The following is a 23,954-nucleotide window of genomic DNA, read 5'->3' on the forward strand; positions in this document are numbered from 1 at the left end:
CTCGGCAGATGGTGAAGAGCTTTCATGAGCAGCATGGGCTGCAGCGGGCTCCAGGGAACAGAATTGTTCCCCTGCTCAGGCTGTGTGTCTGTCTCTCTGATTATTTTGTGTATTTCATCTCTGCTGCCTGTCTCACCCTTAATCTGGGCTCCTCTGTGCCAACAAAATGCTTAGCTCGCTCCATTGTCTGAGAGACTAATTTGCACTGTAAATCTGATGCTTATCTTACATGACAGCTTACTGTGGGGTTTATTGCAGTCCTGAAGACAAACTAACCGGGGATGGCTAGAAAGCTTTTGACACATCATCTGGAGTATAGAACGAATACGACCTATTTCAGCTTGCTGCCAGGTTAGAATACGGCCCCTTGTGGTTGGGGTCACAACAAGGGATTTCTTTCTCTTTTCAAATCTATTCAAACCTGAGTTGGTTTGGTTTTTTTTTTTTATGGTACAGCTTCTGTTCTGTGTTGGAGTTGTTGGAATTCTTCTGGAACAGCCTCTGACCCTCCTAGGGCCAGGTCCTCCGTCCCTCCTCCCTGCTACCTATGGACTTTCAAGGACCATGAGAGTGGCTGCAGACCAGGTGCAGGCAGCAGGCGAGCACTGGTGCTTCAGTGTGCTGCAGCTTTGTTGCCTCTGCCTAGCTTAATCAGAAAGAACCTTTGTCCTTGTCTTTCTTCATTAGTATTTCCTGACGCTTTCTCCAATATGTTTTAGCTCTTTGCTGGCAAGTAACATCCCCCTCTCAATCTCATCTGCAGTTGCCTCCTTCCCTCTGGTCCCTGGGCTATCTACGTGCATCCATCTGTCATCTAAGAGATTTTCACACTAGTGTTGTTCAGATAGCTGGGCAGCTCTAGTGGCCTCAGGTCAACTGAAATGGGGGCAGAGGCCTAAATCTTCCTACAGAGGGGTTCCAGGTAGCCTCAGAGGCAGGTTTACCTGGGGAGAGCCAGGAAGATTACTGCCGCATTGATACAGCTCTTGGTTCTGCAGCTGCACGCGCCGGTAGGTGTTTAATGCCCAGAGCTTCAGCGTTGCAGTCCTGCGATGGCATGCAAAGGATCCTGCTTCCCCAGACAGGGGAGTGGGAATGCAAGACCTGCCATCCTCTGAGGACGGCGTTTGTTTGGAGGACCAGTCTGATTTTCGCTGAGTAGAGTCCTGCTTTAAAGTCTCATGAATTTCTGGATCCCTTTGTTCTTCCCACCCTCGGTCTGAAGACAAAACACACGAATGGCTCTATGGGATAAGCTGTGTGCAGCAGCTGGGAGGCTGGCAGCTGAACTGGAAATGGAGCCAAGGGGTCTCAGTAGCATTGAGGGAGATGGGGCGGGGGGGAAACAACGTCGAGAAACTGCTGAGGAATAGGCAAGCAATATGTCATATACCAGGTGGAACTGTGGCTGCTTAGGCTACACCAGAAACTCTGTACTGGCCCCTCTCAAACTCCGTTTTGCTGGCCAGATTATCAGACAGGTGTGTAACCTAAGGCTTATGCCAAGTCGTCAGAGCTGGTGAACACCTGACTCCTCACAGGCACTGTCCTGAGATTTGCCCATGGGAGAGCTCTACAGCCTGGGTCAAGCTCAGGGAGAAACCTACAACTCCAATAAGACTCCAAAATCTGCAGAATTTTAGAAGAATCCAGCACAAAAATAACTAGGAAAGGATTGTCACACCGCCTAATGCAGATTCATGCCTAGTCTAGGTTAGGCTACTGTATGCAGCCTCTTCTGAAGAAGCCCCCTTCTCTTCCCTGGCTAGAAATGGAACCAGAGGAATCAAATCTCCTAATTTAAACTACTATGTTAAGTGCCTAAAAGTTAGCAATCTGAATATGAAGACATCTTAATTTGTTTCCTAAGAGGCCTGGAAAATTCTGCTTTCCCACAGATGTCATGGTGCAATCCAAGAGTCCCCAGTGTGCCTGACTGGCATCCCGTCTGCCGAGTGCTTGTAGCACAGGCAGCAGCTCTGATCCGTTTGGCAAGGTCAGGTTGTCCCTTCACCCATGTGCATCCAGCACCCCAGGGCAGCTGGTGCTTCCAAGGATAAAATCTGTGCCCTGCTGCTGCTGCTGAGTGTTTTCTGTCAGACTTCTGGTTGGTTTGTTTAAAAAAAGAAAAGAAGAAAAGAAAAAAGCTTGGTTTTGAGCAGCACTTAGAGACCTTACTGTGTTGCGTGGCACACGGACAACGGGAAGATGGTCTCTGCTCCGAAGGATTCACAGGATAGCTTGGCAGAAGTACACTGAATAGCAGATGTGGCGAAGACATGGCATGAGACAAGTTAGTTGCAGCGAGAGGAGGATGTTTGCTTAGACTGACTAGGTCTGACATCTCCATCAACCAGGGCATGCAGCATGCGAAGGCCCCGCAACTTGATGAGTGGTTGGGCCAGCCTCCCGGCACTCCCAAGGTCTTTGCTTGCTGGCAAAGGAAATCCGCTGCCTACATCAGTCTTGGCTCTAATCTCCCTGGAAATGAAAGTGGGTGGAGACATCAAAGGGGGGTTTCCAGGTGGAGTTTTCTGCTGCCTGGAGTTTTCTGCTGCCTCGATTAACAATCAAGGAAAGAAGCTGCTGCCTGGCTGGATAAACAAGGGGGCTTTCTTCTTGGGGAGCAGCGAGCTTTAGGGAAAGGGGGGTGGGGGGAGCTAAGAGTGTTGGAGGGCGTGGTGGATGGGCTGGGATCTCAAAAGAGAAAGTGCATCCAGCCCGCAGCTCTCGCCTGCCTGCCATTAGCTGTATTAAGCTTGTCCACCTGCTTAGGTTAGCGGTGAGTCCATTTGTGCAGCCCAGTCTGGCCAGGCCACTGAACTGGGATGCTGCAGCCGAGGTGTCTCCCTCTTTGGTCCCAGGAACAGATGCCAGGCCTGTCCCCGCGCCCGTGCCGGGGGGGCGGTGCACGCAGGGCTGTGCGGTGCAGACTGGCTCCTTTCTCGGGGTGCTGGTGGAGCCTCTGCAGTGTTCTGCTCTGAGGCAGTGGCTGGTGCTGACACAGCCCCTGTCCTGGGCTCCCTGCAGACACGTGACTGCACCATGTTTTTATGCAGGCTTTCAGAAAGCCACTTCCATCCCTGTCATTTCCCTGCTTCTCAGGAAATGGGGTGCTCATTTAGCAGGGGGCTAAAGCCCTGCTGCATCAGCGCTGTGCAACCTCTCTTCTGAGTAGGTAATGGGTTAGAAGGGCTGCTGCTGCTCCAGGGATCCTGTATTCTCGGCTGGCACTTGCTTTTTTTCCTGCCAGGATTGCTTTATTGTATTTTTGCAATTATTAGTAACTCATCTTGTGCACGGAGCTGGCAATGAATCAGAAGTCAGAGTATCCAAAATATCTCACCCCACAAAAAGAGCAGCTCCGCCTTTGCTGCCTGTGCACAGCATTGTTAGCTGACGCAAAGGGAGAGGGTTGTGTGGAGGCCGGCAGGAGAGCTGTCAGGTTTGAATCCCGTGAGTAGCAGTTCAGAGTCAACCTTTTCCTGAGCAGTGGTGAGCTGTGAACGTTAGGTCTGCGGTGTTGCGGGCAGGTGCGATGGCAGCTTGGGTGGGTATATCATGCTGGCCTTGATCCAGCTGGCACAGGTAAACCAGCAGTGACATAGTGTAGCAACTTAAGCACTGTCTTAACACTATTAAATACGTAGCTGAGATCTCTGGAGGGCTTGTACAACCTGAGGTGATGTCCGTGTCACTGTATCTTTACTGCAGTTTGCTATCTGTGCTAGCTCAATTACAGTTCTCACAGATAGGTCTGTGCTGTGCCTCAGTCCCGCATCTGACATTAGCACAGACCTGCCTCCAAACAGATGCTTCTGAGGACCTGCAGGCCATGCAAACGTCAGCTGTTGCTGTCTGCAGGCCTCCTGTGCTGGCATTAGTCTGTGTGATTTACTGGCGTTAGTCAACACACAGGGGAGGGCAATTACATCTCTCGTTAGTGGGATTTGCTTTGCATTGCAGCACTGAGGCTTGCGAGTTTGGGGCTGTAACTGAGCCACCTTCTTCCCTTCTCTGTCGCATGGGCAATTCTGCTCCTACTCCCTACCCTCCCAAAGTCCTCTCCTGCCATGCTGTGGGCCTGGGATCACCCTGGTTCCTCCTCCAGGCACCGAGAGGTCTGGGGCTGCAAGGTACTGCACATACGGGAGCGTGCGCCATGGTGGACAACCCTCCTGGGCTGGAAGAGGTGACCAGGGAGAAGGTCTTTGGTGTGGACACTTCTGACTTTCCCTTTCTCTCTCTCCCCGCAGATGCCAGCAAGGACCATCCGCAGCAGCAGGCAGGGGTGATCTGGAGAGTGACGGGCGGCCTGTTCAGTATCACCCGGGGAGCCGTGGGGGCCACGTTGGGAGGAGTCGCCTGGGTGGGCAGCAAGAGCCTGGAGCTCACCAAAACAGCTGTGACCAGCGTCCCCGCTGCTGGCGTCGGACTGGTGAAGGGCAGCGTCTCGGCAGTGACCGGCGGCGTTGGAGCTGTGGGCAGTGCGGTCGCCAGCAAAGTCCCTTTCACTGCAAAGAAGAAGGACAAGGCTGACTAATCCCTGTCGCAGCTCCCTTCCAAAAGATCAACCTGCCCATACTCTCCCCCGACACAGCACCTCTTTGAGTTGGAACCAGCCGCTTCAGGGAGGGTCAAGCACCCGAGCAGACTCCGGCTGCAGCCTGCTCAGCACCGCCTGCCTGGCTCAGAGTTCACAGAGCCTCTGTCAATGCCTTTCACTCTCATCACCTACCAGGAACCATCTCTACTCTGAGGGCTTTAAAGGCGCCGTTGTCTCTGTCTTGCAGTTTCTTTCCTCCCTTCTTGCTCTTGTAAGCACAGAGGGGTGGGAGAGGGTGTCAGGCTCCATCTCCCTGGAGGTGGGGCGTGTAAGAGGGGAGGGGGAGGAACTATGTCTTGCTTGAAGTGTGGGTTATGTAGTCAAATTCAACTTCATCTGGGAAGACAGCCTCTGAAACACCCCTTCCCTTGGCTCTGGGCAGTGTGTTCGGGGGGTCTGCCTGGGGGAGAAGCATAGAAGAAAGTCCCATTGACACAAAGGAGAGATACTGTGAAGAGGGGGAAGCCTCCTCCCTGCACCTCTTACCTTTTCTTTGCAGGGCCCATCCCACAAGCTGCTCCCAATCACTTGCTCCCTGGATGAATTTCACCCTTCAGAGAAGGAACCCTCAAGCTCAGCAGAGCAGCTCCAGGAATGATGCCACACAAGAGTATCATATGTCCCAGGCCATCAACTTCTGCACAGATTTTCTTGGTGAGAGGCAGGAGGAAGAAAGCTCTTGTATGTTCCCATTCCCAGCTGACAGTGGCATATTCCAGGCCTCTGTGACATTGCAAGCACAGGTAGTGATGCTCCACAGAGACACAAACTGGGCCCTTGGGTTTGACCCTCGAAGTCCTGGCAGTATCCCCATCTGCAACAGGGGCATTTTGACTCTAGGCCACACTCCACAGAGGTCAGTAGTAACCATGAGCAAGCATGTTCCCAAATGCCACCCAAGTTCTGCTGCAGGGTGGGAGGGGGGGGCTTTCCTTGTGACCCCGGGAGCGGTGGCCTGGCTTTGAGTGGGCTGCGCCGTGTTGGAGAACGCTTCCCCGCAGGGCTGAGCGTGCTCCAGCAGTAGCCAGCCTGCGTGGGGCACCAGCAACTCCTCTTCCACACGCTGCTCCTGGGGCTCCAGCCCGGCTCCTCTAAACGACCGTGTTGCACTAAGTCGCCCACCCACACTCATAGTGCTGCAGAAACCCAGACACCTGCATCCATCTGGGAGTCACAGCCATCCTCAGCCTGGCCCATCTTGCTCAAGGGGCCATGTGGCATCCTGCACACACACGCATACACGTGCAAACACACACACTCACTCACTCCAAGGTCCCGTGTAATTCTTGGAATGAGGAAAGCCACAGGCTCCACCATTAACTCTGCTGCTCCTGGCTTTGGCAGGTGATTAGCCTAGGTCGTTAGGTGTTGGATGCATAGGCAAGTGAAGCAGTGCTTGTGCTGTATTTTATAAATATGCATCTGTGTTAGCGTGTGTCTATGTATCAGTCCACAGGCATGTCTTCAGCCAGGTAAACAGAATTGTGCCACCGCTGCAGAGGAGTTTACATAGTCATCTTCGGCACTTCCAGCATATAGTTTTTATATAGGGTCCTGGTCAAAATAAAAATCATGTTTTAGAGGATGTTTTCCCCTCTGTTGCCCAAGAGTGTTGTTCATTGAAACCAAAGGAATGTGAAAAATCCCCTTTCTCCCATCTATGCCATTTGTTTACTTTCTGCCCTATCTTTTGGACACCGAAGCCAACTGGCTTGATCTTCATTTCCCGTTGGAGGTCATTGCGCTTCCTGGCTGCTCTCGTGCTTAGGACTCGGACATCAGGGAATATTTAAGTACACCCCCCCACCACCATTTTTGCTGAATGTTCTTGGGCTTGTGAAATGGTTTTCATTCAGACCTTTATTAAATCCATGTTTTGGGCCTGACTTAAGTCGCTGTGTTCCCGTGCTAGTCATGCTGGTGTTAGTCTCTGCATACCCTTCACTGGGTAGTCCCTGCTGTGCAGTGGCAAGAAGTTGCTGATCTCCACAGCGTGTTACTCTTGATGATAGCATGAGAGTGGTTTAACCTACATCTTTGTTTCTGAAGAGGAAACGGCATTTGGTATGTGTGTGCGTTTCCTCGCTTTGTCTCTTTTGTTCTGGTGAAGGCCAAGTTGACCCAGACGTGTTGGTTTTGTCTCTGAAGGCAGCGGCTTCACAGAAGGATCAGGCCTTGATGTGTGCCCGCACTTGTGCTGGGATGCTCATGGCAGCTGGCAAGGCCAGAAGAAGTCTTGTTTGTTCTTCCTTTGTCACAAATGCCCCGTAAAGCAGGAAGGCAGTTTGCACTGCGTGGATCTCTGCTCACCGCTCTCCCCGAGCACATCTCATTTCTTATTGCAAATCGCAGACTGCTTCTGAAGCCAGCTCTAACCCCAAAGCTAAAAACTGCTTGTGCATAACTAGCTGTGCTGTCACCAGCCCTCTTAGAAAGATACAGTTTCTTACCAATTGGGCCAGAAGACAGTCTTTGTCCTAACTGCCTCTCCCAGGCCTTGGACAGGAGAAGATAGTATCTAAGGGGCTTTACTTCACCAGCCACCCCTGGGCAGGTGATGGGAAGCTCATGATGCTTTTGGCTAACCAGTATCCCACACAGGCTCTTGCTGGAGGAGGCAGTCCATCCTTCCCAAGCCGTTGTCTGCAGGCACCATGTGTGCAGAGCAGGCATGGAAAATGGGATAAAGGTGCATTAAGGAAGGCCATAGGTGTCCTGAGGGTTTCCCATCTTTTTATTTTTGCTCTTCTGTGCATTCTTGCAGTAAACGGGGTAAAGCTCTCCATCTGTCTGGAACTGCCATTTCCATGCGAGACGGTCTAGAGAAGGGGAGAGGAGGTGTGAGGGGCACTCACAGCCTAAATCTGTTCTTAGAGCCCAGCTAACGGAAAACTTGTGGACCATCAATAGCAAAAGAGGGCAGACTAGCAGGTACGGGTAGAAGATTAAATCTACTCCAAAACTAGGGCCTCACACCGCTTAATGGGCATTCAGGAATACGTAACTATGCAGGACTCGAAAGGCCTCTGGAAAGTATGTCTCTGTTAGCGCGCTAGGCCTGCTCGGTTCATCCAGGTGACCCAGCCCCCGGCTGCTTTTCTGGGCACTGTCAGTGCCAAAGCAGAAGGAAAACAGGGTCGGTGTTCCCAGTCTAAGAGTAAAGATGCTTCCTGACAGCTTTGGTTGCGGAACAGTGGGATCTGGATTGGATGGGGAAGCTGATGGCTCCTGACGGATGCCCCATCTTTCCTCTTCCCCTGCTACAGAGACTTCAGCCAGCTCAGAGTCCATGTTGGCCACTGGTGCAGCCCTTCTCCCACCGCCTCTTCGTGGTAAAAGGGGCAAAAACTCCATTGTGCATAAACCCCATTGATGCTAGGGAGCGGGGCCTGGTACAAAAGGGGGGCACCACCGAGGGAAGGATGAAGTGAGCTAGTACAAGGAAGATCACCAGTTTTCAGGTGACAGTAAGAAGATGAGGAGGGACTGGTGACAGGAGGAGGTGAGAGAAGAGTAAGAGTGGGGGAGCAAGATAAGGGGGAGCATGGAGGGAATTTGTTTCTTAGGACAGGCTTTGAATCAGAGGATGAACGTGATGGAGTTCATCCTAGGGAAGAGCGTGGAAACGGAAGCGGATAAATGTGGGTTTTGGTGTGTGGTGGTGGTGGTCCACACCTGGCTGGTGCCCTAATTCCATAGTAGGAATGGTTGCTAGGTGTTTCCATTTAGCTAGATCAGTGTGCCCAATGGATGGTCCAAGCACCAGATCAGCTCCCTCCTTAACCTCCCGCCTTCCCAGATTTCCCCCAGACTTTCACATGATCTCCCCACAGCGGAGGTGGGATGTGGCCCTACACGCAGCCCTGTGCCCCACCACAGCCGGGCGTTCCCCATGCCCAAGGAATGTGCCCCAGCTGAGAGGAGAGCTCCCAAGCGTATCCTCTCCTCCCTTTTCCCTTTGCTCATCTCGTTATCCTTTGCTTTCTTTTTTATCCCTCCCGTAGCTTTTTGGCTTGCCTCTGGATAGAGCTCTGCAAAGCTCTCACCAAGACCTTCATTAAACGTCCACACTCATATTGGCTGGGAGGGCAGAGAGGGTGACTCTGCCCCCGCAGCTCCCCTGGCTGGGAGAGAAGTGCATGTCTTCCACCCCTCTCTGTCCCCTTGCGCTTTGTGTGTGGAAAATCTTAACCCACTTCTTTTCTGCTGGGTTCTCTCGTTGGCTCTTGTCCCTGCGGGTGGGTCATTTCTGCGTTTCCATTGCAAAGTCATCCTTGTAAAAACAACAGCGTGAGTGGGAACATGGAGGTGGCTAGAGAGAGCCACAGAGCTGCTGGGACAGATGCCAGGGCCCATCTCTGCTTCTCTAGGAGCCGAGGAGCCCTTTGGCAACCCAAAATTGTCACTGCGGCCACACGGTCCCATGCACGGTGCTGGGCTCCAGAGAACACTTTTGCTCTTTATCATTTCATTGTCTGTAATTGGTTTCCTACTGAATTTGTTTGCTTGGTTTGTTTTGCAGTGTGTTTCTGGGAATATTCTGCATCTCTGTATTTTAATTACAGTAAAATTTGAGAATAAAAACCTTGGTTACGCTGGCTCTTGTTTCCATTGGGGGGAAATGAGGAGAGGAAGCGCAGTTGAAGGAAGATGTTAGAGATTCCTTGGGAAATCAGATCACTCCCCTAAGGGCTCTACATGAGGCACTAGGCAGGGCTGAACCTCCGTCCCTGCTTAAACTAGGACATGGCTTTCAACCACAATTCAGAAGCCATTTTGCTGCAGGCGCATTTCCTGATTGGAATGGTACGAACAGTTTGGATAAGACTTCTAAACTCAATTTCTTGTGTTGGTTTAAAGACCAGTGCACGAGAGGACTTTTGGGCCGGGGACAGCTGGCCTAGCCCTGAAAGTGGGATCTCGACAGCCGAAAACAGGAAATTTTGCCTCTACAGCCACTGTTCCTTCGTGCAGGTTTGCATAGCCGCTTTTCCCTGCTGAGGAAGTGAGGAAAAGCCTCGTTCCCCCTGCAGCAGCCTGCCCTTTCTGCAGAAGGCGGTTTGACGTCCCTCCCCAGAGCTGCAGGGGAGCCCACGGGGCAGCCAGACCCTCTGCCTTTGCTCGCCAGCTGGCCGGCAGCGCGGGCACTGGGGCGGGCACAGCCAGCCACCCCGGCCACCTCACCCGCCCCACGGGCACTCACCCAGGGCAGAGCTGCCTGGTGCTCCCAGGGACGCGCAGCCCTCCTGCAGGGAGCATCGCAGCCCGATGGCTGGGCTGGGCTGTGCTGGATCGGGCCCCAGACAGGGTGTCCCTTTCACTGGGTCGAGGCCAGGAGCCAACAGCTCAGCATTTGTTAAGTGCTGACAGAAGGATTAATTTAGTAACTAATAACGGGGCAATCAAGCCATTTATTTGGTTGACGTTTTGCTGCCAGCTGCTCAGTAAGAGCAGCGAGCAGCGCACTGATGAGGCTGGCTGCGGCCACCTCTGCCGCCTGCCCCACTCCTCTGTCCTCGCCCGCAGACACAGCCAGGGCAGCGTGGCTTGGGAGGTGCTGAGCCAGTGGCAGGAGCAGGTTTGGTGGCGGAGGGGACAGGGTGAAGATGCTCATTGCTCCTGCCCCTGAGTGAATGAAGGTGCCTGGGGTGGGGGGTTCTCCTAGGAGCTGCCCCCATGCCCGCCGTGGAGAGGCAGATGGAGGAAGTGCCCATCCGACAGCACGTGCACGCCGTTGCCCCGCTCCTCCTCATGGGCTGGAGCCGGCCACGTCGCCTTGCAGACAGCACAGCTGAATTGCAGGTGCTCCAGCTGCGAGCCCTGAGGAGAGGCCATCAGACGCATCACCCCCGCTCACCTTTTCTGCAGCCCAGCTGGAACAGGTTTGGCATGTTAAGTCAGGTTGAAAAATGCCACTAACAAGCTGCCCCTCCAGAGGTCTTTCAAGGGGGAAAAGGATGCTGGAAAATTACATGTAGTTACAGCTTTCCCCTGCCTTACCCAAGCAGTGGGTGTGCAGGCAGCGTGTCCTAGCTCCCTGTGTGCGACTGCAGCACCCAGTCTCGCCCTCTCCCAGGTAAGACCTCAGGCTGGGAGCTGGTGGGGCAGCAGACTTCAGAAGACACCTTTGGAAATGAGACCTGCCCAGGTAGGTGGGCTGTGGGTGGCTCAAACATGCCTGTGCCAGGAGCAGGTCCAGCACTGGGAGCGTGTAGCTGTGGGTGGATGTGACCAGCTGTGGTCACGTCTCTGTGGGTCCCCGTCCTGCCTGGCTCCCGGAGCAACAGAGATGGGAAACTGCTAGGGCATTGCTGTCCTCTGTCCCCTAGGGACTGGACCAAGTGGCTTCCCATCTGCAGCTGCCTGTGGTCTGCAGGACGTGCCTGGAGGGCTGGGCTGTTGGGAGGACTCTGTCCCAGCCGGGTCGGAGGAGCTGGTCGGCTTTCTAGCAGGCAGAGATCAAATAGACCAGCAACGTCTTGTGTCTGGCTCTCGGCACTGCTGCGGTGCTGTATTGCTCCCACCCTGCGTGCCCGGCTTCCCCGTCCAGCTGCTTGCTGCCCTGCTCAGCCCGCAGGCCCTGCGTGGCAGGGGCTCGCTCGCTGCCTGCAAGGCGCCTTGCACGCAAGGGCCCCGCTTCCACAGGCAGCAGGCAGCTTGCAAAGAACAGCTTGTGCATTGCCAGGACCATCTTCTCGTTTGCTTGTTTTCATTCTGGCAGTTTTATGACTTGAACTCGAGCACTTTTCTCTGGTCCTCCAGGGCAGGGCACGCCAACGCTGGCATCAACAGCGCCAGACATGGCAGGGGGACAACAAGGGGCAGCCTGATGGGGCGGGGCTCACCATGCCGGTGCCGTTGAGCGCTCTGCGGCCAGGCACTTCGGCAAGTCCCGTGCCCCCGCGCAGGCCAACACGCGCTCAGGTCTGTAAATAACCACGGGTTCTCGCTTTTGGCTTAACTACTTGCATTTTGACACGCTGCAGGTGCAAACGCGCACGTGCCAAAGGAGGCGACTGCGGTTCCCTGCCGCCCTGGGGGCTGCGGTGCGGCTCCCCCAGCCTCGCCCCCGCCCGCTCCCAGCCTCGAGGAGCCGGGCAGGCCAGGAGACGCTGCTCTCTGCGTGTTGGTGCATCCACCCCAGTTTAGTCACCGAGGTCTTCAGTTGAAGTTCACCCCCAGGTCAGTTTTATTGCACGTTTATTTACAGAAAACACAGAAATAAAGCATTAAATGTGTTGGGCTTTTACCAAACCACCCAATCACTTCCCCCCCCCCCCTTTTTTTTTTCTTTTGTGGGTTTTTGGCACAAAGAAATATCACAGGTGTTACCAAACAACCATGTACAAGCCGCTGACCAACCGCTCAGCCCAATAACAGGACTTAAACAGGCAGACATGTCGCACCAAGATCAAAAACGAGGAGGTTGTTCCACGTTCAGCTTCCAGTCTCACCTGCTCATCGGGGGCAAGGGGAGTTATTCTGGAGGGGACGACACCATTCATAAATTATATTTATATTTACCTCTTACATTGTAAAAGTAAACAGTGCAAAGTACAGTACCCCAGGTACCCTTCGGTTTGGAAAGCTTGAAGGTTGCTTTATACATTTTGTGTGTTTTGTAAACATTGTTACCCATCCACAGTTCTAGCTCTTGCTTGGAGAGACCCGACTCCTCTTGCGTCCGAAACATGTTGAGGGGCAGCAATCGCTTCCCCTGGACTCTGTTGAGATTCCCGCTCAAGGTTTAGTGCAAATTTTGGAGAGAAAAAGAGAAGAGAGAGAAGGGGGGGGAAACAAAACGAAAGAAAATAAAATAAGGCAACAGTTAGAAAGAGTCTGTATCAAAACCGGGCCCCCCCGGGGCTTCCTTAGGAGAAGGGCAGGAAGTCTCTCTCCTCCACCAAGCTGATGGAGAGGTTCTTCAGCTCCTCCTCAGAGCCGGCTGTTTTGTAGCCGAGCTGTGCCAGCACCTGCTGGCAGGCGTGCTGGGTGAACGCCACGATCTCGTAGGACAGCCGGAACCGCCACTTCTCCGCCGTCGCCGCCGAGTTGCGCACCGTCCCGTACTTGTGTTTGGAGGAGGACCTGTCTCCTCGGGTGTTGTTCTGTATCCAGCGCTCGACGTTGCTGTCCATGGGGATGCCCAGGAAATCGTAGATCTCCTCGGTCTTTTTCATGGGGTTCCTGGCCAGGTCTTCGTACCGCACCAGCATGTACTTGCCCTTGAGCCACGGCGGCCGGTTGAGGCCAGTGGACACGGAGTTCCAGAAGTCCTCGCACACCGTGGTGAGCTGGGTCACGTCCAGGTTGTACGGCTTCCTGCCAGTGCCGTCCCAGATCCTCCACAGCCGGTAGGTGTCCCGGAAAGTCTCGCTCCGGGATGCCAGGATCCCCCGGGGGTCCCTCACCAGTTGGATGACCTTCAAGTTCAGCCGCGGGTCCTCCACCAGGGCCCGGAGGTCGCTGACCTCAGGCACCCGCACGGTTTTGATGGCCACGTGCCCGTGCTCTCTGCAGGACTCGGTGGCCAGCGTCAGGTTCAAGGTACCGCACTTCTTCACGCAGTCTCCCTCCTCCAGGTGGAGATCGACTGCTCCCAGGGACTCGCAGACGGGCGGCGAGCACAGGGCCTTGCTGGCTCCCCTGCGGAAGAGGCGATCGGTGGTGTGGTTGACAGGCTGGGGTTTGATGTAGTTCTCCAAAAAGTAGAGGTCGCAGTCGTACAGGCTCCTCAGCAGGTCTCGGCTGGCCCCCAGCATGACCCGCCTATCCGTCGTACTCTTGCTCTGGGTCAGCTTTGGGATCAAGGTGTACTGGACGTGGTAGAGGGGCTCGAATAAATAGAAGACATCAAAGTGCTGGTTAAACAGCTGCCCGACAAACGAGGAGCCACTGCGGGTGGTGGCGAGGATGAGGACATGTGTCTTCCTGGAGAGGTTATACCCGAAAGTGGGGCTCTCGTCGCACAGCCTGTCGGCTGCATCCGTGTCCTGGCTCAGGCTGCAGTTCACAGGGTTGGGGATGGGGCAGCTGTGGAAGGACTTGGCGGTGAAGGTCCGGATTGCTGTGTACTGGATCGCAATGGATGCCAAGGCTAGTAGGAGGACAGCCTTCCAGGAACATTGCATGGCTGGTCACCTTCATGGAGCTTCTTCAAAGGTTGTCTCAGTGTCTGCAACCCAACAGAGAAGTCACAGGTTGAGCAAGGACTGCCAAGGAGGACCCAATTATCCTACTGCTGGGTGCACCAGCAAACGCCCTCCCGCAGTGCATGTACATCAGCTGTAACCACACGGACCTCAGTCACGCACTGCAGAGCCCCATTTCAGAAGAGAGGAGGACCAGCCAGAGGCTGGCAAGCCTGGAGAGACATTTCCAGCCAGGACTGCTTCCTTCCAGGGTGGGGGCGTATGCAAATCCTGCGCCCCACAGCTCGCCCCCAGCGGTCCAGGCAGGGGGTGTTGAGGCCGGTGGCCACACCATCTATGTGCCTCCAACCAGCTGCTGCGAACCCTCCTCCGCAGCTGCCCTGAGTCACTTGCCACCCCACCAGCCAGTGCCCTTGACGCCCAGTGCAGGGAAAGAGCAGGGGATGGTGCCAAGCACCACCTGGAGAGGCTCGTCTCCATCCTTCTGACCGGCTGGCAGGACAAGGCATAGCCCATCCAGGCCAACAACCTCCTGCTTTGGAGAGCAGCGATGGCTCTCCTGGAGCTGCAAACCTCTTTGCTTAGGGGTCCACCAGCCAGGCCAGCTCAGTCAGTCATCCTCCGGGGATGAGCAGCAGCCTGAGATCTGCAGCTGGAGCCAGAGCTGTGTCCTAGCTGCCAGCCCCACGTGCCCCCAGCACTGAGCTCATGGTGCTGGCCTGATCCTCCTCAGCTCTGGGATTCAGGCTCCCCTGCTATTCTGAGCAGCAGTAGCAATACTACAAAGGAGGCATGAGAAACTGCATCCCACCCATCCTCTACTGGCAACAGTGCAGCGGTGGGAGCTCTGGGCAGCAGAGATGGGTGCAGAGAAGAGCGGGGCTGTAGTTGCACAGGGCAACTTTAGTCTCACAGTGCTAACCTTGCCTTTCTGCTGCCCGCACGTGGGCAAGGGTAGGGGAAGCTGAGCAGGATGCTTGGATGGGGTGCGCAGGGACGGCTAGGTGAGGAGCACCCCTGCCATGCCTGGGGAGCTGCAGCATTGCTGGGAGGGGATGTAACCATGGTGGTACTTCAACATCTCCCCCCTGTTCACCAACCAAATAACATTCACAGACTACCCTGCTGCCCTCCGAAGCACTGGGCTTCACATCCATGTGCTATCGCTCCCCAACACAAGCAGAGCTGGGGGGCAGGAGATAGCAGACTCATCCCAGAAATCCCAAACAAGCCAAAACCCCTGTGCAGGGGAGACACCCCAGTATTAGCAACGGCTTTGAAGCTTCCTTGCACCCACTTTCCCTTGCCCATCTTCCTTCCCTGTCCCCTGCCCCAGTGTGGTACATTCACCTTGTGCACATGCCTCTGCAGCCACCTGCCCACCCTCCTCAGGCAAAACCAAGGGGACAGACACAAATATCTCTACTCCCCACCCAGCACAGCCCCTCCCACAGCATCATCGCCACCATTGCTTCCTCTTCCTTACTCCTCTCGCACTCCCTGCGTGTCCCCAGGGAGAGCATCGAGCCGGCCCCAAGCTGGTGGCAAGCTCTTGGTCCCCTGCCCACCCCTGGCACACCGGCCACTGCGGGTGGGACTGTCAGAGCCACTCTTGTTGCTGCTTGGCCGAGGTCTCTTGGAGGGCCAGCGATGGACTTCAGCATGCGAGGCCTGTTCAAGCCCAGGGCACGCCGAAACCCCTGATGGGCTTGGGACGGTGCAATGTGTGTGATGTGGGTTCCTTGCAGAGCCCATGGCAGCTGGCACAGCATGTTGTTCCCATTTCCTCAACATGTCCCACTCCGCAGAGAGACCCTGGCACCCAGAAAATGACACTGGGAGGGCTACTCAGACCTGCAGGTGAGCTGAAAACCTCTTGCCTTTCTTTTTTTTTAATTATTATTTTTATTATTTACCAGTTGCCCCACCTGCTCAGTGCAGGTAGAAAGCTGCAGGAGCTACCAGCTCCAGAGACCTCTTGCCAGGAGTGGGGTTTTCTGCACCCCATGATTCAGAGCAGGACCCCAGCACAGGGGCTCCAGCACAGCTACTGCAGGCCACCCCCCGCCAGCCATCACCATGTCTGTGCACTAAGAGCCGTGCTTTAAACCAAAGCAATGCTTTGAATAAGGGTTGCTTTCTCCTGGGCTGCTGCCTGCCAGGGATGTGGCACGTGGCTGGGGACACAAGTTGCAGACACTTGGCTAGCGCTGCTCCTGATCTGGGGTTACCTACCCTGCAGAGGGGAGACCTGGCCCCAGTGTCCACTTGGGATATTCTATCCCTTGGATAAAGTGTCTTCCCAGGTCTGCTAAGTCAGGGCAGGACAGGAGGGTCCCTGCTGGCACCTCCTGGCCCAGGTGGCTCGGGTGCGCTGTCTAGGTGGAAGCTGCAGTGGGAACACTTTCCTGCTCTCTAGTGATGGCCAGCCACACTGCATCCTTCACACACAACCTCAACAACTTCTCCCTGCTGCGCTGCTGATGGATGCTGGAGAAGATGTGACGCCGCTTGTCCCAGGATGTGGCAGAAACCTGCTGCCGGCTCCCCTGCAAAAGGCGACCAGAGCCCGGGTGCCTCCTCGGTCCCAATTCCTGCCGGATCGCTGGCCGCGAGCGTTCCAGGTTCTCCACCCACACAGACCTGCTCCCCTTTGCAATGCACCACAGTGTGGAGGGGAAGAAATGGGGTGTTGATTCACCTCCTTGGCAGAGCAGGTGCAGAACTATAGCCCAGCTTCAGCCTCAGCTGCCCTTCGTCACCCTTTGCACGCGCTGAGCCGCAGCCAGGGAGGGGCAGGTTTGGGGAGAAGGCTTCCCTCCCTGATGTCTCATCTGTGGCCTTTAAAGCCAGCTGGACCCTCCTCTCAGCCCCCAGCCAGCTCTCCCGCCTCCTCCCATGGCTGCCTGTCCCCCAGGGGACACGGTTCCCGCTCAGCCCAGCCCTGGGCTCGAGAGGCAGCAGCAACTGGCAGCTGGGCACTCTCGGGGGGCTCCTGGGGCAGCGCAAGCGCATGGCACCTGGGAGCTGCTGGCACGGCTGAGGATCGCTTCCACTTGCGCTCCCCCTTGCTCATCTGTCGGACGCAGCCAGGCTGGTGTGAAACACCTGCCGAGGAGGAGCCGCGCGTGGCTCCGCACGGCGCGGAGCTGGCTGAGCCAGCGGGCTGGCTGAGCCATGGCTGCAGCGGACATGCTGCAGGAGGATGTTTCCTACACACATGCGCAGCAGGATAGCCGCTTGCTCTCCCAACCCTGCCGGGGGGGACCTTCTTCTTAAATTGGCCCGTTCCTCTTCAGGCACCGATACTGGGGACAGCAGTCCAGAGCAGCAGCTGGAGCGAGGGCCATGCCCATGTGGGGCTGTATGTGAGAGTCCTGTGTGAGGCATGTACTGTTTTGGCTACTCAGCCCTAGACTGTGGGATGCTGTGACCATGGGAGTCATCTGAAATGCTGGCCTCACAGCTGTTTCCATGCTATAAAGTGTTCCCAGCCGAAATCTCCCTCTGCTCTGTCTCCAGCTCAGCTCCACCAAAGACAATGAGAAAATGCAGCCCAAGGGCGGGAGCTGAGTCTGGTAGGTCCCTCCAGGCAGCTGGGGCTACGAGATGGAGAGCTGGGGTGGGGGTAAATCACTGGTACCTTCCAGCCCCCAGTGCTGCTGGCACTGCAAGGGGCCTGCGAGAAGGCACGTGGGCTCTTTTCTTGCACTGTGCTGGGATCACCACTGCCCCTTCCCTGACTCCAACCCCTCTCTGGTCACAGCACGCCAGACTGCGCTCCACTGCCTTGCCTGCATCTCCGTCGGGCTGCCTGCAGTCGCATCAGGACCAGGCTGTCCACGAGGGATGCATGGCATCCGGCAACCGGCTCCGAGCACGGCAGGAGGCCGGCTGGTGCCTGGCACAGGGACAGGAGCATTGTCTGTGGGAAGAGGAAGGTGCCGAGCCTTTCCTCTCCCCTGCCCTGCTTCCCACAGCCTTGAACCCAGAGGAAGGGAGAGAGCGGATGGGCGCAGGCAGCGCAGCCTCCCCCAGCCCACACACCCGCGAAATGGCAGCGGGTGCATAATCACCTGCCTTCCTCCTCCTCCTCCTCCTCCTCCTCCCCTGACTCCCAACACTGCTCCGGGGAGGACAAGCAGGCAAGAAGCCAGCAAGACAGCCCAGGAGCACCGGAGAGATCGGAGGCAATGAATTAAGCTGAATGGCATCCGTGAGTCACCGGCACGGGGAGCAGCGAGCGTGGCCGGCCAGCCACAGCGGAGGCCCGGGAGGAGATGCTGAGCGGTGGACTCCTACTTCAGGGACGGTCCTCCCAGGTTTGATGGGAATGACCTGCTTTCAGAGCCGCGCAGCAGGACCGCGGCACCAGAGGCTGCGCTGGCAGCTGAGCTCAGGCGCTAGGCAGGCTGGACTCAGCGGGGCTGCTGCAGAGATCGGTGTGACTCACACGTCTTTTCCCCTCCAAAAGCTGCCAGGTGCTACACAGGGCACTGCTCCAGACTTGCCAAAGCTTGTTCTCATGGGGGACTCCCACAGCATCTCAAGGAGCACGGCTGCCCTGCCTCCTGCCCCAAGCCTTCCTTGAAGGTTCCCTTGCTGCTCCCTGGAGGTGGCCGTGTCTGGGCAACTCGGGGGTGATGGCAGCTTTAGGCAGGAGACCTTGCAGTGACAGATACTGTCATTGCTGTGTTTCCAAGGCAGTCAAAAAAACCCTGCTCTTTTTGGCTGTCTTCCAGGCTGTCCCCCTCTCACAACAGCTCCCCAGAAGTTGTGCCCTCAGCCCGGCTGGGCTCATCCTGGGCTCCCTCACCACTGCTAGGGAAATCCCTCTGCGTTTCCCCGTGGCAAGGGGAAGGGAAAAGGGAGTGGAAGAAGGTGCGAGGGTCTGTGCAACGTGGGTGCCTGCTCCGGCCCTGGCACAAGCCCGGATGCCAGGGTGATGTGCTGGAGGAGTGCCTGTGCCCCACGAACCCTCCCCGGGGCCTGCCCGGTCCCGGTCCAGCCACCGGCACCCTCTACCCCCAAAACCAATTCCCGCCAGCAAGGCTGTTTCCATGGAAACGGCAGAGTGACTCAGGACTTTGGGACCAGCTGGAAAACACAACTGTGAGCAGCGAACGCCTGGGGAGGTGCCCGGGTCTCAGTGCGAGGAGGAAGGATGGATGACCGTAGGGACCAGGCAGGGCTGCCTGCCTGCCCGCTCGGGCACGCTCGCGCTGGCGCAGAGGGGCACGCAGGCACACCCCACAAGAGGCAAAGCCCACGCCAGGATTTGTAAGGCAAAAACCCCTCTCCTGACACAAGTCCGACTGCAGCACTTGGAAGGCATCGCTGCAGCACACTCACCGGGGGACATATCCCAAAACGTGCCTCATCGCAGACAACCCCTCATCCCCCCTGGGAGGGAGACCCACACGTTGCATAGTCACCCACAAAGTTCGCAGCATCAACTTCAGCGGCCACTCAGCCCCGCACCCCTGTCCCCTACCCAGCAAGCAACTCCCCTGGGTGCCCTGCCCAGGGCAGAGCAGCCTGTTGGAGGGCTGGTCAGGGCGCAGGGAGCTGCGGCCAGCGCCCTGCGGTGCCTCCCTGCCCAGCCAGCCTGGCTCCTGCGGTCCCGCTCCCCCCCACCTCGCCGCCCAGGCACGGAAATTAAGTCGCAGGGTTGCAAAACAACTCCCGGCCAGGGACCCACTGGCACGGGCCCTGCTGCTTCCCAGCGTCCTCCCACCGTGCAAAGAGTTTATCATCTTGTAAAACAACGTTGTGGCTACTGAGGCGGGGAAGACGGGCTCCTGACGGGGTTTAGCGACGAGCATCCCACTCGGTCGCAGTGGCTTAGTCATGCCGGTGGCTCTGCGAATCAGGCAGGCACCGAGCACGCCTGTGGCCCAGCCACCCTGGGCACGGGCAGGCAGCACCCCGCCGCTCCCCAGGGGAAAGGGGGGCCGCTGGGAAAAGCAGTGCCGAGCAGCCCCCCTTCCCCCTCACCACAGGCGCTACCTGATTTTGGGTGTCGCAAGAGATGTGAGCAGGGCTGGTCTCTGTCCCCAAGCCTCCGCCCCAGCAAGGCCCACCAACATGAGATCCTGACAGGGTAGGAGTGAGCCTTCAGCCTCGCCTCCTCTTCAGCCGTACAGCACTAGAGCTTCCATACAGTCACAGCCTGAAATGCCAGCTGGGGACTCGCACCCGCCACCTTCCTCGGCTGAGCACCACACCGAACACCGAGTGGAGGTGCTTTGTGCCCGTAAAGACCCCGAGTTGCTCCACTCTCGCGTGCATCACCTCCTGGGGCACTTTTCTAATAAGGCACAGGACCCCAGTGCCCAAAGCCACCCCTGGCATGCTCCCCGCTCCCCTACCTCTGCCCATCTCCTCTGCATTTCAGAGGGACCGAGAGATCCTTTGCCACCAGAAGATTACTGCCCACTTTGACCGGCACTTAAATCATCACAGAGCTGTCAACGGGGATTTCGTTTTTCCCTACCGGCACTCAGCATACACATTTTGAGTTACTAAATCACTATCAAGTAATACCAACCCCAGCCAGTCCCAGAGTTTTCTTATCGCAACATCCACCTGTGCCTGTTTATCCCTCATCTGCTGAAGTGCATCTTCCCGAGGATGCGAATGCCTGGGTAAACCCAGCACAATTTTTTTTCTGCTCTCCGCCTTCCCCTGAGCCATCCGCCAGCCTGTTTGTGCATGCTCGCTCCCTCCTGGAGCGCTCCCCTGGCAGGAGCTGGAAGGCTCTTTTGGGATGAACGCGCTCATTCACCACCTCGAAACACCCTCTGTGCAACGTACCCAGCCTACGGCCGCGTCAAGAGCCCGGACCTCGAACCGTGCAGCTTTCCTGTAGGACTGCTCCATGCCATGGCGTGCTTCAGCCCTGCTCTGCGAGGTCTTCTCGCCAGCCTGTGTCCTCCCGGCAGGTTTATCAGACCACTTTCAGGTCTGACAGCAAATGCCGGGGCATTTGCTCCGCCGGCTGGCGCGGCTCACGCAACCGGGCAGGGCATCTGGCCTCCCCGCTGCCACCGGGGACTTACTCACTTGTTCCAGCCGGCAGCTCCTCGCCCAACAACAGCCCAAGTTTCGCCGCAGCTCGTTCCCCCCGCCGGGTCTCGGGGGTCAGGGCTGCCGCCCCCCCTCCCCCGCTAAGGCAGCCCCGGGCCGCGGCCCGGGGTCCCGCCGCAGCCGGCGCTGGGGACCAGCGGGGAAAAGTCCCTCCCGCCGCTGCGGGTGATGTCTCGCTGCCCTGGAAAGTTGGTGGCGCGGAAAGGGTTACGGGAGAGCCCCGGCCCGCCGCCCCCGGGCACCCCCGCCGATCCCCGCCGCCGCCCCCCCCCCGCGCCCCTTACCTGGCGGAGCGCCGCGGCGGGCTCCCCCCCGCATCCCCGGCGGGCCCCGCCGCGGCTCCTGGGGCGGGGGACGCCGAGCCCGGCCCGGCCCGGCCCGGCCCGGGGGCGGCTGGCGGCGGAGCTCAGCGGGCCGCGCCGCGGGGGCTCATCCCTGCCGGCGGCCGCGCGCAGCCTGCCCTGCCCGCCCTGCCCTGCCCTGCCTGCCCGCCCTGCCTGCCCGCCCTGCCTGCCCTGCCCGCGCGGGCAGCCGCCGCGCGGGGCCGCCTCTCCACGCCCCTCCGCGCCGCTCCGCTCCGCGCCGCGCCGGCGGCGAGGGGCGGGCGGGCAGGGGAGGAGGGGGCGGCCGCCGCTCTCCCTCCCTCCCTCCCCCCCCCCCTCCCTCCGCCCCCCCGGGCCGCCCGGCAGCGGCACGGGCGCACGCGGCGCAGCGCACGGGCACGGGCAGAGCCTCCGCGCTGCCCGCCCCGCGCCGCCCCGCGCTGCCCGCGCCGCCCCAGCCCGGCCGCTGCCCCCCCCGGCTTTGCCCAGCAGCCAGCTCTGCTGGGCTTTCCCTTATTTTCGTCCCCGAGGCGGCCCGGCCGGGGCGGGCAGAGCCCCTCCTGGCGCGGGGGGGAGGCCCCGGTGGGGCGCCCACCCGGAGACGTGTCCCCCTCCCCACGCCGGGTGTCGGCGCGGGGCACGGGGATCCCCGGGGACCGGGTCCGGCCACGCCGCAGAGGGGGGCTGGATGCGGGGCGGCGGGTGCCTCCCACCCTCCCCACGGCCCAGTGCTCGGGCGCAAGCAGCCCCCCCAATTCTATGGGCCCAGCCGGGTTTGGTAGCGATGGCGGTGTGCATTTATTCGCTCATTTTCCAGTGGCCTTTGCTCATCAGAAAAAATACTGTCACGGGGACCGGTTCTCCAGCACCAGGAATCCTCCCTGCGCTGCCACAGCCAGGGCTCCCCGCCACGGGCAGGGACCAAAACCATCCTCGGCGGTGCAGAATACTGAGCGATGGGGCGGGAAGGTGCCATCCTGACCGCCTGGGAAGGTGGGATGGGGCAAGGAAATGAAACACGGGGGAGCGTCGGGGCTGTTGAGGTGGCTGCGGTCTGATGGCCACGTTCCTCCTGGGCTCTGCTGCTGTCCGATCCCTCGCAACGGGTCGGACATTTACTTTTGGCAACTTTCAATGTTTTCCTTTTGTCCAGCGCTTGCCAACTAAGCAGCGTTATTAGCACTTTAACTGCACCTCCGCTGAAATGGCAGCTGCCATCAAGAGCCAGCTTGTGATTCTGGAGATGCTACAACGGGTATTCCTTTTTTATATCCCCCTTTTACTTTGTGCACGTTTGGTGCTGCTTGGGCGTTATAAGGAATCACAGCAGTTTTCTTCTTACGTTCATGTGAGCTGTCGTGGTTTAACCCCAGCCAGCAACTATGTACCACACAGCCGCTTGCTCACTCCCCCCAGGTGGGATGGGGGAGAGAATCAGAAGAGTAAAAGTGAGAAAACTCATGGGTTGAGATAAAGACACTTTAATAGGTAAAGCAAAAGCCGCGCGCACAAGCAAAGCAAAGCAAGGGATTCATTTGCTGCTTCCCATGGGCAGGCGGGTGTTCAGCCATCCTCAGGAAAGCAGGGCTCCATCACGCATAACGCTTACTCGGGAAGACAAACGCCATCACTCCGAATGTCCCCCCCTTCCTTCTTCTTCCCCCAGCTTATATACTGAGCATGACGTTACATGGTATGGAATAGCCCTTTGGCCAGTCTGGGTCAGCTGTCCTGGCTGTGCCCCCTCCCAGCTTCTTATGCACCGGGCAGAGCACGAGAAGCTGAAAAGTCCTTGACTGGTGTAAACTCTGCTCAGCAAGAACCAAAACATCAGTGCGTTATCAACATTATTCTCATCCTAAATCCAAAACACAGCACTCTACCAGCTACTAGGAAGAAAACTAACTCTATCCCAGCTGAAACCAGGACAGAGCAACACCCAGCTCCTGACAACACCCTGAGCTCTGCAAGGAGCTGCCTCCCCAGATCAGGGGTTTCCAAATCTTCCCGTCCGACTCCAGGAATCGCAAAGTGTAGCTGCGGGGTCACGGTACCAGCATGCTCAGCAGCAGCTCGGAACAACTTCGCTCAGCAGCGAGTGGGCTACGAGAAACAGTGGAGCCCCGGTCCCTGCACTGCAATCGTGTCACGAGAAAAAAAAATCCGTGGGAACGCTGCTCTCGCCTCCGCTCTCAGAGGCCTGCCAGGCTGCGACAGCGAGTTCAGGGCTATGAGGTTGCCTTTAAATCTCGGGAAGCACAACAGCGGAGTCGTCACTTTTGATGTTTAGCATTTTGGACTCGCATTTGCTGTTTTAGGAGTACCCAGATCTTGTGTGTCCAAAAATACCAGTATTTCTCAAGTCTTTTACAATATTCTGACAGCCCTAGCCCCCTTAATCTAATTTTAGAAAACTTTGTAGGGATTATATATTTATAAACAGTTGGTGCTCAAATATTATTTCCCTCACCATAGCAACAGCTCCCCGTTGTAGCATTCGTTATACGGTGCTATTGCATTGGTGTATCCCTGTTTTGAGTGAGAAAGCCCTGAAGCCACTCTCTCTCGTGCCTCTTTTCCTACACCTTGCAAAGGACAAGGACTGAGGCTCCTGCCTGTCCTGACTCTCTTCCCGGAGCTGGGGACAAGCCGTACTGCCGGCTGCTGCTGGAAACACACCACTGGCCCTGGGTTTCCATCATCAGTGTTCCTCAGGTGATGCGCCTGCTCAGGCCATCCCCTTCCATGGACACAAGCTGCTGATTCATCTGCTGTGGCATAGCT

General features: G+C 57.3%; 2 protein-coding genes across 3 annotated transcripts in view; one reads left to right on the top strand and one right to left on the bottom strand.

Moving 5' to 3' along the window:
- Positions 1 to 4,543, top strand: part of LOC309592927 (transmembrane protein 263-like) — a gene marked incomplete at its 3' end in the record, with an annotated part of 200,296 nt that extends 195,753 nt beyond the window's left edge. For both annotated transcript variants that reach the window (XM_082316922.1, XM_082316921.1), the window contains exon 3: positions 4,257 to 4,543. In XM_082316922.1, coding sequence (XP_082173048.1) covers positions 4,257 to 4,543 — 287 coding nt within the window. The remainder of the gene's footprint in view (positions 1 to 4,256) is intronic.
- A 7,934-nt stretch (positions 4,544 to 12,477) lies between these two features.
- CHST1 (carbohydrate sulfotransferase 1) lies at positions 12,478 to 13,737 on the bottom strand (the record flags this gene model as incomplete). Its single annotated transcript, XM_082317372.1, has 1 exon — positions 12,478 to 13,737. One exon carries the CDS (start codon positions 13,735 to 13,737, stop codon positions 12,478 to 12,480), a length of 1,260 nt encoding a protein of 419 aa, XP_082173498.1.
- Between the last annotated feature and the right edge of the window lie 10,217 nt (positions 13,738 to 23,954).

Source organism: Platalea leucorodia, assembly GCF_965183815.1.
Source record: "Platalea leucorodia genome assembly, chromosome: 7".
In the NCBI taxonomy this organism is placed as follows: Eukaryota; Metazoa; Chordata; class Aves; order Pelecaniformes; family Threskiornithidae; genus Platalea; species Platalea leucorodia.